The 14,117-nt window shown below is 45.4% G+C and overlaps 1 protein-coding gene across 1 annotated transcript in view; it reads right to left on the bottom strand.

Annotated features, from left to right (window-relative positions):
- The window catches only part of LOC135324472 (phospholipid-transporting ATPase ABCA1-like), an 86,918-nt gene that overhangs the window by 60,176 nt on the left and 12,625 nt on the right, over nucleotides 1–14,117 (bottom strand). The window contains exons 6-7 of the mRNA XM_064500966.1: nucleotides 12,017–12,040; nucleotides 11,835–11,865 (exon numbers count right to left, since the gene is read on the bottom strand). Of these exons, the coding sequence (XP_064357036.1) occupies nucleotides 11,835–11,865; nucleotides 12,017–12,040 (55 nt within the window). The remainder of the gene's footprint in view (nucleotides 1–11,834; nucleotides 11,866–12,016; nucleotides 12,041–14,117) is intronic.

The raw sequence follows: 14,117 nt of genomic DNA, 5'->3' as shown, positions 1-14,117 counted from the left end.
TCCTTCCCCTTCTACAGGGAACAGCATCTGCTGTTACCTAGGATGCTTTTTTCCCCTATTTTTGTTTCAATTACCTTGGCTGATCTCACACACACACACACACAACTCTCAGCACAGCTGAGAAAGGACTAGAGGAAGCCTCCCCTGGTTGGGAGCAGGGAGTCTTGCCCTCTTTATGTCACTTCTATGCCATTCGGCCTGAACTTGCCAAGGCAGTAGTGTGCTAATAGAATTAGGAGAGAGGACAGGCAGTGGGGAAAGGAGGAAATGCTCTCTGTTCTTCTTGCAGCATGAAGCACACTGGGGTTACTGATGGTCATTGCTCTCTAGCCTACATATCTAGTTGTGTGTTTGAGCCCAGAGAGAAATTCCTCAGTATACACTTTCAATGACATAGAAGGGCAGCCCCTCCTCCCTTCTGCCCTTGACTTCCAACAGGAAAAAACAAACAAACAAAAAAAGGAGTACCCCAGTCCTGCAGGCTCCCCTCACCACCAACAAAGCAGAGTATGGCCTCCTGGTTGAAAAGTGAGGTTTTAGAAGCCAAGATGAACCCTAAGCACAAACATGGATATGAACTCGAAGCCAGACTGAGCCACAACACTGAACACGATCTGACATGAACAGATTTGCAGAGATTCAGTGGTTAGACATATGTCTACAGTTATTTTCTCAGGTAACAGAAGAAATAATGAGGTTCCTTATAGTAGAGTATTTTTGCAGTTGCACCCCTGAGCCCCAAAAGAAACAATAACAGAATGGCAGAGCATTTAAACATGTGCTTAGTTTACATACTATGTAAATAATCCCTATGATATCAGCAGAATCAGTGGGGCTGAAATGCCTTTGTTCTGTCTAGGCCCAAGTACTATACAGAGGCAAAGCAGTAGATAGTCCCTATCCATATGAAACAGACAGGAAAGTCCTATGCCCGTAGGACTGGGGAACTATGGCAGAGGGAAGTTTAGGGACCTCCCTACAGTCACGTAAGGAAATCTGTAGCAGAACCAAGAGCTCCCAGAGCTGACAGTCTTGTACCTTCATCACAATACCATCCTTCCTCTCTGAAATCACATTTTCAGGATTAAACAATCATATGTGGCAACGTCACAAATATTGACTTCATAAAGAACTCTGGACTTCCTTCCCACCCAGTTCAAATCCATATTTGGGACTGAATTCTGGGCATGGAAAGCAGAAGTTCAGGATTTTCAGATTTCACAGAATTCAGACTGATTCCTTCAGGACTGACAAATCATCTGGTCAAGAATTACAATTTCCTGGCAGCTAAATCTTTTCCATCACCTTCATCCCTGAGTATAGTTATGCTGATCATTTATGGCTTGTAAATCAATTTATTGTGATGATAATAGAAAAATTTATTCAAGGGACCCGAGAGATCTATATGACTTAGCAATGAAAAACAGAACCTTTACAATTGCTATATTATCAGTTAAACTGCAGTTCAGACTGATAAATATTCATTATAAATAACAACAAGCCACTTCTATGTGGGGTTATGAGAAGCAGCATGAATAAAATTTGGCCTCCTTCCCATCCAGAACAGAAACATTGCTTGTTGGGCAAAGAAAGTCTCTATAGTCTATACAGACTCCACAGTCATTCAGAGGTTTATGCCTGCATTCTGGAAGTACATCCCCAGCTCCTTTTATGAGCTCTAAATGTAGAGAAAATGCATGAAAGAGCAGAGAGAACCCCTGCCCAGGAACCAGCTTTAATTTGCTGTTCTTACTGGTAGTGTGAACATCACTGGTCCCACAATAAGAAGTCACTATTTCCACCAATAGTGAGAAACTCCATAGGAAGATGAGACAAAAATACCCTTGGAGACAGGTTACAGAATAGGACTGTTCTCCTCTTGACAGGAATCTCTCCATTCTCTTTTGCTTTACTTGGAGGGCTCACACCTTCCTTCAGAAATTTAACAACACAGTCTTTGAAAAATGATACAACAGTGTAGAAATAACAAACCCCTGTGGAAAGTGTGGCTAGGGTTTTCATACCCTGGACACTGCCTTCTAAAAATAAACGGCATACAAGGTGTATTTCAACATATGTCTCAATTCACCATAAATAAAGTTCACCCTGTCTGACTTCAATTTGTGGGGTTTATAGAGCCTTAACCCATAAGGTTTGTGCCTGTAATCTACAATTAGCCAGATTTTTAGCCAGTTTAAAACTAATTAGGTTCACTGAAGACAATGTAACTGGCAGATCTTCTGTTTACTTCACAGCTTCACATGCCCTAAGTCTCCACAGGGAAATGGGTGAAGGAAGGGAAAGAAGGGGCTTCATGCTATAAGTTAATTTAGAAGCTATCAGGGAAGCAGAGCAGTGCATCTAGTCTACATGTGTGACTCTTCAGGGACTTCAGACTCTACTGATGGAACGTTCAAGACAGAAAATTATGTTATTTTATGTACATCCACTGCTGTTAGCGGATTTACTAGCCTTTGGCTAAGCTTGCATTCCTCACAGCCCAGCAACAAGGCAACAGAGAAGCTGGAGTAAAGTTATAACCTTTTATTTCTAATTCCAGAGCCTGCTAATATGAAAATGACTGGGTTGCCTTAAGAGCAACATTAAGGCATCACTAGAAGATGAAGCAGTAAGACAAGGGGTTATAAGAAGCTTTAGCTTCATTCCTTAGAGTCAGCATGTTCCTGTAAGCACCTGAAAGAGATATCAGAGAGAGGCAAGTGGGTTCCCAGCACAAAGGCACCCATCTCTATCAGTTAACAGAAGGAATAATACAAGGAAGAGAGTGGCACATGAGCAACTAACACATTTTCCTTTCCCTACAATGCGACTGAGAAAGGGCTACAAGGCACAAAGATACATATTCAGTAAGTTCAGACTCATGGGACAGACCTAGCTCCCTATTCGGGCAAAACTACACTTCTACAGAAATGGAGGTAGGTATGGGGCAGTGCTTTTAAGCGAGGGCAATATTTCACGTATACCCGTATTAACTCGATTGTACGCCTGGCTGTCAAGCGCTTTACAACACAGCTCCATGACATATGGGAAAGGTCAGAGGACAAGATCACAAGGCTCCCCTGTCACAGAGGAGAAATGCTGTCACCCATAACCTTCACCAACTTGCCACATCTAAGAAGTTCCCTGGATATGTGAGTAGGGAGGAGGCAGTCTCCCAATTTCTCTGCTTCTGTGTCCACAACAGCTAGGATTTCTCCTGAGAAGAAAGGGAAGTGTTGTGTGACAAGCCTTCCCTTTCTCTCTCATCACTGTGGAAAGCTCACATCTCATCCTTCTGGAAATTGTAAGTTAAGAGGTAACTCTGGGGTACTTTATGATGCTAAGATAGCCACAGCAGACAGGTGCATCGGAGTCCTTCCTCACCTGTATGACCAGCTTTTTGAACAGTGACACTAAGTTTATTTGTTGTACTACTCAGATGCCACACAAATTTATCCTCTCCTCATTTACACTGTCCAAAATTGTGACCAGCAGAGAAGAATTCAGGAGAACATGAAGAGAAGGTACCTGTCAGCATTTTTTAAAGTGCCCGAGCAAATTGCTATTTAGGAATAGAATGGGAGAAGGGGAGGCACAGAGTCCTTTGTTGTTAGGGTCTCAGTGACAGACTATGTTTCCAACTTGCATCTTGGCACATCAAGTGTTTTGATTATGCTACTCAGCCCTGCTGCCACAAGATGCTTGTAAGGGGTCAGCTACAGTAAGAACATGGAGGACTGCGAGAAGCAAACCTCTCAGATGTTTCGTAGGTAAGAAATGCCTAACATTTTGCTGTTCAAGCCTTGCCAGAAATCAGTCAGCCATCCTTGTATTTTACTGTCATAACAATGCACTCAGGAGACAAATGAGAGTCGAAAGCCCATGTGCTCCAGCATCAAAAGACTGTGTTTATCTATCTCTGGCACAGATAAGTGTCTTTAAACTTAGTTATGTGGTAAAACAGCGGCAGCTTTTAGGAAAGGAAGAGCAGAAAATACAGTGATAATATGAACAGCTTCTAAGGAGGTGGAAGCCATGGAAGGAAGGGTCTTTCAGCCTACTGAACTCACTTTCCAGGAATTCCCAAAACATTGTTCCTTCAAACACTGTCAGCACACAGTGTTGCTTTGCTTGCCATGACACAAAGGTAAGAACTGGACAGAAACACTGGCACACAGCAGGTGAACCTGCAACTTGGGCTTGCAGAAACTGGGATCACCTCCCTTCCTCTCTAAGTCAGCATTCTTGCCAGAGGGGCAAAGCTGCTGCTTTAAAAATAGCATCTGGAGCATGCATACCTGTGAACAGCACAGTCATTCAGGCAGAAAGCACAGCTAATGCCTTGGAACAGTGCACATGAGAGGCCAATCCTCAGGTAGCCTTAACCGTGGATGGTTTGTTGCCTTCAAGGGAGCAGTGCTAGTTTACGCCAGCTGATGTACCAGCTCCAACCTGCATAGAAAGTTAGCAACAAAAGCAGGGCTCATCTTTCTATTCAGGTAGTACCCTAAGTCCCATATGCCATCAGGGCCTTCCTGTTTAACATGCACTAACAGGAAGCCTCTGCCCCAAAAGGCAGGCAAAGACACAAGACAGTAGTGAAAACCACACAGTAGTCATTAACAGTTATGGAAACAGAAGCACAGCCCGCAGAGCTTCAGTCTATGAAGGGACCCACCCAACCACCACTTCAGGTCTTGTATAACATTACATAAAAGATGTTCTTGCCTTTTCCTCTACCACAGGCCAAATTCTGTTATCAGTACAAACAACTGTAAAACACAGCTTGCCATTAAAAAAAGAAAAAGAAAAATATATTTGAGCTTCTAAACCAGTGGACAATTAAAGCAGACTTAAAAGAGAATATCCTAAAGAAATATCTCCCCTGTATTGTTTTAAGATGGGGAACCCCTGCCCAAGCAGAGTCCCAAATCACATGATAGCTATAGCAGATTATTAATTTTCCTGCTAGTTTTGACAAAATAAAGGAAAACTACAACTCCCTCAACCTTTGAATTGGCTGGGCAGCCACAGAGATGACAGACCTTGGATCTGACTGATATATGGTACTATAGCACTACATTTCTGCTACCCCTCTCTGCTATGAGAGGACCAAAGTGATTTTCAGGAGTGTGGGCAATATACTGGACAGGTTTAAGGCTGTTCTAGGCCCTGAAGCTCTCCATTAGTCAAATCCAGTCAAGAAAAATACACACTTGGCAATACTTGCAGAAATGCCGCTAAAGAGCCAGGAGACAGGGGTTGGTGGCTAAGAACAAGGCTTATACTTTGACTGCCCTAGGAACATTATGACTTAGGTAACATGCAGATTTTAGAAGCTCCAAAACATCAACTCAAAGATAGAGTAAAATATATTTAAAAAGCAGCAAAGACAGACTGGAAAACAAAGGATGTGGTCACATTCAGACACGTACCACTATTCCAATAGCAACTACTGCTGTGAGAATATGTAAATGACACTACACTATTAAAAATCAAGGATCTAAACAGAAGTTTAAAGTATAAGCTGTGATCAAAGAGGGCCCAATCCTGAATTCCCTGTAATTGGGCAATTGACCTTAAATTCAGTAGAAATTCAAGTCACAGGGAGAAGGAGGATCAGACATTTTAAATAAACAGCCATTACTAACAGAAGAAAGGTTTTGATAACCTAGATATGTGAGCAAGCACTTAAGAGGCTGCTGGCTCAAATGAAAACAGGTAATACTTACAATGGAACAACTTCAAACCCTGATACAAAGAGAACCACCAGAGCAACATTACATGACTTCCAACTTACTGCAGCAGCCCAGTACCAGATATTGAACTTGAAAGGCTTCCTATACAAAACTGGTATGGGCACTGATAAATCATATGCAAAATGGCAAGCGGAGGTACCCAGGGCCAAAACAGACTCATAGCCCTATATTTATACTGTTTAGCCTTGCACAGAGAAAGATGAAAAGATAAAAGATAAAGCTGCACCTTCATCGGTGTGCAGCCTCACCTTGTAATTGCTCTCTTCTTTTCACTCTTTTCAGATTGGGGGAAACCTGACTCACATCTGACTTGCTTCCAAGGTTTAACATGATACCAAGTTTGCAAACAACAAAAAAATCATATTGGATCTACTTTCCCCTATTGTCAGGAAGAAGCGTTACCTCTGAATTTAGTGCCAAATCCTGATTTCCCTCACCTAGCACACAAGAGCAAAAGCCAGCTCTACAACAAACAACTTCCAGGGTCAAATAAACCCCAAAGGTATCAAAAACTGCTAAAGATTTACCTGGGTAAGCCAATCATAAAAGTTTGAGTAGTTTAAACAGCAATGCCATCTACTTATCCCGAACAGGTCTCTGTATCTAGATTATTTTAAACTGCAATGATAACTTCCTATGTTTTATTTTAAAACTATTATTAATTTAATTAAATTAAATTTAAAATTAATTTAAAACTATCCACACTGGGGGGCAGTGGCACACTGTATAGCCCGGGTGACCCCCCTCCCCTGGTGAATTGGGATATGGAGCTTTCACCCACCCCAACTCTTGCCAAAATAGAAAAAGCACTGGAAAAATAGGGAGTGGGGTGAGGAAACACACAGGCAGATAAGCAAAGCTTGTGGTTGTTAACTGCCCTGTGGCGAGTGTGGGAGTGTTTGGAGAAAGAAAGGCAGCAAAGTCGAAAAATGCAGGAACAGGTAGAAGAGCTACAAAAGACTAAGAAGATGTGGGAAGAACACAGCAATGAGAGACGCTGGCAAAGGAGCATGCTGCTTGCCTCACCATCCAGGGCAGGATGGGCAGCATGTGGTTTGTGAGCAGCAGGTACAAGGCAAAGGTTGGGATCCTGGAACGCAGGATGGGAATATCTGGGATTCTGAGAGTTGGACAGAGGGTTCTGACTTAGAAGACCCCTCCTCCCCCCCCCCCCCCCCCCCAAATACTGCACTAAGCAGGAAGGCGAGACCATTAGTTCTGAACAAAGCAAAGGGGGCTCCGGGCAACCTCATCATATGCTCTCGGTGTGAGATTGCACTCAGACCATTGCTGAAACTTACTGGCAAAAACCAGGGGAGAGACTAGGGCAATGGCTAATGCGAGTGAATGAGTGTGTGTATGTGTGTAAGATAATTAAGTAGGGTAAAAGGTCTAATCTCGATGGTTCTTAAACAACCCCCCAGTATCCAGATCCACTACAGGTTGCCATTTACTCGGTCTCTCCTGTGACAGAAAATGGTGTCAGAAGTGGGATACTGATGGTTTATTGAACTTTGAGATCACAGCCTAGTAAGGGGGGGGGGGGCCCTCCAGCAGGAGAGTGTGTGTGTGTCAGTGTGCTGCATTATAATACTGATAGCTATTACACTTGCAGGCAGCAGGTGCACAGTCTACCAGCTGGTTGGGGGCTATCAAGCCAGTGTGGGCCTCACCAGGGATTTTGTGTGCCTGTAGCCATTACGCTTTGGGGCAGCAAACACGTGGATCAACTGGCTGGTCGGGGTCTCCCATGCCAGTGGGGGCCTCACTTGGAGATCCAGCATGCCTGTAACCCTTGCACCTTTGGGCAGCAAGCACATGGGTCTACTGGCTGGCCAGGGTCAGCCATGCTGGCAGGGCTTCACAAGGGATTCAGTGTGCCAGTAACCACTATGCTTCTGGGGTGGCAAATGCACGGGTCTGCCAGATGGTTGGGGTCTTTCATGCTGGCAGGGCCTCACCGGAGATCTAGAGTGCACGTAACCATAACCGTTAGGCTTAAACCTCACACCACGGCTGGGGTTTGACCCTTGGCCAGCTTGTAAACTAGCTTGAAAGTATACAGCAGGTATACTGTCAAAGGCATCAAGCAAGCACATTAGGAAAGGGCAGAGCATCTTGAACCTTTTCGGTTATGAGATTCCGGTTCATTTTCAAGTGGAAGGTGTCTCTTTAGCCCAAACATGAATGAATAGTTACACTCCCCAAAATTGGTTATATCCTAGTGGTTTTATATATATATATATATATTGTACAGAATAATAGTGCTGTGTCTTTCTTAATGTGGAATATTCTATATTTTCAGTGGTGTTATGTTTCCTGTAGTAAAACATTTTTGGGGAAGTATTTAGTGCTTCCTGATGGTTCGAATTCTGGTACCGCTTGAGATTATCAGATTGACAGTCTCTCAGTGCCTTTGAAGTTTTGCATTTGCCTAGGGAGAATATATCTTTTTCTCCCCACCCTTTGCTGGTAGTTTAATCACAGGAAGATGAAATGTATTTTATTTCGTGACATGTTTAGATGCTATTTTTAGACACTAAATCATTTCTTTGCACTCATTTCCTCCTCCCTTTCATCATAGACATTAATCACAGATCTCAATGTTCTTTTAAAGACAGTGCAAGATCTAAAGCTTAATTAAGAGGGGCTGGTCAAGCTTTTAGGTAAACTGACTGATGTCCTCCCAAAGTGTCTAGAGGCTCTGGACTCATGTTACTTACTGAAAAAAAGAAACTCAGGACCAATCTTATTCAAATGAGTAACTATAAAGTCAAGCAAACACTTCCCCCAAACTATACCGCTATTAATAATACTGAGTTAAGAATAAAGTAATACTACTACCAAATCAAACTCAGCAAGTTGACATCAGTACTGGCTTGGAATGAAATTCTCTCCTGAGTTAAGCCATTCTATGAACACAACATATCAGGAATGAAAGGAAGAGCCCAGCGTCTCCAGAATCCTGACTAGAGTATTTTACCAAAGGCAGTCAATTCAGAAGGCCAAATAAGGAAACCAAAAGTGTTTAGTAGCTGAACTGCAACATCAGAGCGGGTTGCAAAGCCTCCTTGTAAGCTCTGTGGTCTCATATAGTGGTTAACCTTTCCTTTCCCTTTGTCTCTCTAGTTCAGGTCATCACTTACACTCTGGCAAGAGGAAGTTTGACAGTTCTTGGCAGCTCTAAACAGCTGACAAGTTTTTACTTTCTTAGGCCTCAGAGAAGAGAGAACATGCCTTATTGAGTACCTGTATGAAGCTGTTTACGGCTTTTAAGCTTGTAGAGTTTCTTTTCTGTGTGGATTTTTGCTAGCACTCATATGTGCATATGACCAGTCACATTTTTATTCCCTCAACTTGGGAAATAAAAAAGCTGAAGAGATTGTGGAGGGGAATCATGCTCCAGACCTCCATTGCAGAAGGCTGGCCCAGTCATCACAAGCTATTTTCAGCTTGGCAATGTCAGCATCAGCACATAGAATAAATCCACACTGTCCCCTCCCTGCTCACTCTGGATATAAAAACTACTAAAGAAAAGTCTGCTTTCCGAGAAAGCAGCGTGTACATTTTATGGGCAGATGGCACTGTTCTCCTTAACAACTGGACCATTTTGTAGTCTTTATATTTAGGGACTTAGGCAGGAAATCAATCAGCTCATCTTTAAAGTTTCATCTCAGTAGGAAAAAAACCTACTTTAAAAGCTTCTTTTAATTAGATTTAGAAACAATTAATTGTTCCATGACATGGAATGAGTTAATACAGTGAGTGAAAATTTAGGTCCTCTGTCTCCTGGTCCTCTCCTCCTCACCACACTAACCCCAACTTCCCCTTGCCCCCTTCCTGGATCCCCTCCTGCACCTCCTGAGAAAGAAACAGCATGTTGCTCTGAGCTGTGTGCATGGTGATGGGCTGGTCAGTACATAGGATCATAGGTGCATAGGCTCAAAGGATAATTCAGGTTGGAAGGGACCTCAGGAGGTCTCTAGTTCAACCTCCTGCTTAAAGCGGAGTCAGCTACAGCATCAGACCAGGTTGCTCAGGGCTTTGTCCAGGATGGTCTTGAAAAACCTCCAAGGATGGAGACTGCACAACCTCTCTGGGAAACCTGTTCCACCACTTAACTGTCTTCATAGTGAAAAAGTTTTTCCTTATATCCAGTCTGAACTTGTTGACAAGGAGCAGTAAGGGCTGGCTATTCCCTAAGGGGAACCAGGAGCTGAGCATGATAAGAAGGCAGGAAGAGGCAGTGGCCTCACCAGTAAGGGCCTAGTGCCACAGTACCTAAGCGAGGCAAGCAGGGCAGGCCTGATGATGGTAGTCAGGTTCAACCAGGAGTCCAGCTCATCAGACAAGTTTGTGGTGATGAGGCAGGTCCGAAGTCAAGCCAGGAATGCAAGTCGGCAAGTCAGGGTCAGGATCAGGTCCAGTGATGGTAACCAGGGTCAGACACAGTCCAGTGATCACCAAGCAAGTACATAGTGACAAGGCAGGACCAAAGTCAAGCCAGGAAGTCAGTCTGTGGGTCAGGGTCTGGATCAATGGGGTACACGGCCAGGCAGCCCTCTCCCCAAGGTCACCAGAGGGAAGGAGGGGCAGCCCTCAGCTGCACCCTGTGTAAGTTGGCCCTTGTAAGTGGCGGGACCATGCAGCGTACTGTACACCAGAAGAGGGGTCTGTCCAATGCCCTCACCTTGGGGGTCCCGGCATCAGAAGGGACATAAGATACCATCTAATTCAAGTACTATCAGCTCCACATCGCTCCTGCTTTTGTGTGTCAATAAACAACCTCTTTTATCCGCATCCTGGATGTAGTGCGTTGGTTCTTTGCATCCTCCTTGTCTGCCCGATAGCTGGACAGAACATAAATTAACAGAACTGCCGAGCAACAGAACTTCAGAACAGTTAAAGGACCTTCACAACCTTTGGGGGACCTGCTTTGAAGAGCAGACGCTTAGCAGATGTGGATTGCCCAAATTCAGCCAACAGACAAGTGGCAAAATCTGGCCTAGAACCCATGTCTCTGGCATCCTAAGTGCTACACAACACTGCTGTTGCAAAACCACAGGAGAACAACACGTATGCTGTACCTACTTGCCCATCTCTAAGCCATATGATAAAGATAAAATTAACAAAAATGAAACCCTTGAAAGTTCATGGAGAGCCCACAACAGGCAAGAGCTTGGGGGAGAGGAAGAAAGGAAGGGAGGGGGGAGACAAAGGTACCAGGGGAGAGAGGAAGGCAGGCAGAGGTGAGACAAAAGGAGGAAGGAAGGGGGGGGAGGGAAGAAAGGAAGGCAGGGGGGAGAGGAAGGAAGGTGGGAGGGAGAGGAAGGAAGGCAGGGAGGGGGGAGAGGAAAGAAGTTTGGGGAGAGGAAGGAAGTTTGGGGAGAGGAAGGAAGGAGGGGAGAGGAAAGAAGGAAGAGGGAAGAGGAAAGAAGGAGGAGGGGAGAGGAAAGAAGGAAGAGGGGAGAGGGAGGAAGGAAGGAGGGAAGGGGAGAGGAAGGAAGGAGGAAAGAGGAAGGAAGTTTGGGGAGAGGAAGGAAGGAGGGGAGAGGAAAGAAGGAAGAGGAAAGAAGGAAGAGGGGAGAGGGAGGAAGGAAGGAGGGAAGGGGAGAAGAAGGAAGGCATGGGAGAGAGGAAGGTGGGAAGGCGGGGAGAGGAATGCAGGAGCATGAGAAGAAGGCAGGAGCATGAAAGGAAGGAAGGTAGGAGGGGGAGAAGAAGGAAGAGAGGAGAGGAGACGAAGGAAGGAAGGAGTGGGGAGAGGAAGGTAGGAGAAGCGGAGAAGAAGGAAGGAGAAGCGGAGAAGAAGGAAGGAGGGGGAGGAAGTAACTCACGCCGTGGAAAGGAAGGTAGTGAGAGAGAAGAAGGCAGCAGGGGGCGAGCAAGGGAAAGGGGGGTTTGGATGGAAGGAAGAGGGGGGAGAGGAAGGAAGAGGGGGAGAGGAACAAAGGCATTGCGGGGAGGGAGGGAGGAAGCAGGGTGAGAGAGGTGGGGGAGAATGTAAGGAAGGTGGGCTTGGGGTAAGGAAGCCGTGCGTGGAGATTCCCCTAATCTCTAATCGTAATGTCCCACGTGAAGAGCTTGGCTCCGTCTTCTTGATAACCTACTTATAGGTATTGGGGGCGGGGGAGGGTTGCTATTTTGTCCCCCTGAAGCCTTCCCTCCTCCTGGCTGAACAGGCCCAGTTCCCTCAGCCTCTCCTCATAGGGCATGGGCTCCATCCCCCTGAACATCTTGGTGGCCTTCCACTGGACTTGCTCCAGTTTCTCTATGTCTTTCTTTCTAATGGGGCACCCAAAACTGGACACAGTATTCTAGATGTGGTCTAACAAGTGCTGAGAGGAGGGGAAGAATCACTTCCCTAGATCTACTAGCTCGCCCATTCTAGTCGGCCCATTCCTCCAGCCTGTCTAGGTCCCTCTGAATGGCAGCCCTGTCCTTGAGCATATTGACAGGGGCCCCCAAGTTGGTGTCATCTGCAAACTTAATGAGCGCGCACTCCATCACCTCCTCCAGGTCACTGATAAAGATATTAAACAGGACAGCTCCCAAGTTAGACCCCTGCAGCACTCCACTTGTCACAGGAATTCAGGTAGACTACGACCCATTAACCATGACCCTCTGAGCCCAATCATCCAACCAACTTTTTACCCATCTAGCTGTCTATCCATCCAGACCATAATGTCCTAACTTGACTACAAGAATATTGTGGGAGACAGTGTTGAAAGCCTTCCTTAGTCAAAGTAGACGACATCCACTGCTCTCCCCTTATCCACAAATCCAGTCTTTTTAACATAGAAGGCAATCAGGTTGGTCAGGCATGATTTATCCTTGGCAAATCCATGCTGACTGTTCCCATTCACCACCTTCGCCTTCATGTGCCCAGAAATGGCTTCCGAGAGGACTTGCTCCATGATTTTCCCAGGGACCGAAGTGAGGCTGGCTGGCCTGTGGTTACACAGGTTGACCTATTGGCCTTTCTTCAAGATGAGTGCAATGTTTGCATTTCTACAATCATAGGAGATCTCCCTTGATCTCCATGAGCTTCCAAAGATGATAGAGAGCAGCCTTACAAGGCCATCAGCCAGTCTTTTCAGCACCCTTGGATGCAGCTCCTCTGGTCCCGTGGACTTGTATGGGTTGAGTTCTCTCAAGTAATCCCCGATTCGACCCTCATCCACTGCTGGCTCTTCTCCTCCTCCTTGAATCCTGCCTCTAAGCACAGAGGCCTGGGAGACCTTGTTGGTAAAGCCCGAGGCAAAGGAGGCATTGAGTACCTCAGCCATATCTGTGTCCGCTGTCACTAAATCACCTGCCCCATTCAGCAATGGTCCCACATTTTCCTTGCTCAGCCTTTTACTATTAATGTAGCGGTAGAAGCCGCTCTTGTTGCCCTTGACATCCCTTGCCAGTCTCAACTCCACTTGAGCTTTGGCTTTCCTGACACCATCCCTACATGTCCAGGCAGTGCTTCTAAATTCCTCCTCTGTAGCCTGTCCCTTTATACCACCTTTTGTATGCTACCTTTTTGCATTGGAGTTCAGTCATCAGTTCCTTGCTTAGCCAAGCCAGTCTCCTGATGCATCTACTCATTTTCCTGAGTATCAGGATGGACCATTTTTGTGCTTGGAAGCAGTTTTCTTTAAAGGCCTGCCAGCTCTCCTGAGTTCCTTTGACGTTCAGAGTTGCTTTCCATGGGATCCCACCTACCAGTTCCCTGAAAAAGCCAAAGCCTGCTCTCCTAAAGTCCAGGGTCTGTACTCTACTACTTGCCTTCCTCCCTCCCCTCAGGGAGTGCTGATCAGCCCACTGGCTACTTCTAGAAGAAAGGGCTGGGTTCTGCTTGCCTTTTCTGTTGGGGAGTACTACCTTGCGTATCTTTCTCTTCTGTTCAGTCTCTACTTTTTACAACATTTGTAGGAACATAAGTAACTTTCAGGCATAGTTGAAAATAGATAGTGGATTAAACAATTGTTAGATGGGGACTGCCAGAAAAGCAGAAGGATAGATGGTGCTATAGTATTAGCTGGATTTTATTAGGAAATCAGGCTTAAAATATGGGAAGTTTATCTAAGGCCTGCACTTTCATGCACAGTTCTTCTTTCGCACCATGCTGCAGAGCTGTAGGCTGTCTAAAGCATCACAGAAATAGCTGGATTAAAATGCTCAGCATATGTTGACCCCCCCCCCCCCCCGCCCCCAAATCCCTCTATAAAAGTCATGTTAAATAACTAGTTTTTCTCATGAATCGTCTCATGTGAGAAAGCTGGGTTGTACCATTTCTCCCCAGCACTTTAGGCAAAGCTTGAGTGGGGCTGGGGGGGGAATATTTCCCTGCAAGGGAGAATAATCCTC

Source organism: Dromaius novaehollandiae, chromosome W (assembly GCF_036370855.1).
Source record: "Dromaius novaehollandiae isolate bDroNov1 chromosome W, bDroNov1.hap1, whole genome shotgun sequence".
In the NCBI taxonomy this organism is placed as follows: domain Eukaryota; kingdom Metazoa; phylum Chordata; class Aves; order Casuariiformes; family Dromaiidae; genus Dromaius; species Dromaius novaehollandiae.
Note: the sequence above shows the minus strand (reverse complement) of the source record. Positions and strands in the feature narration are given on the sequence as shown.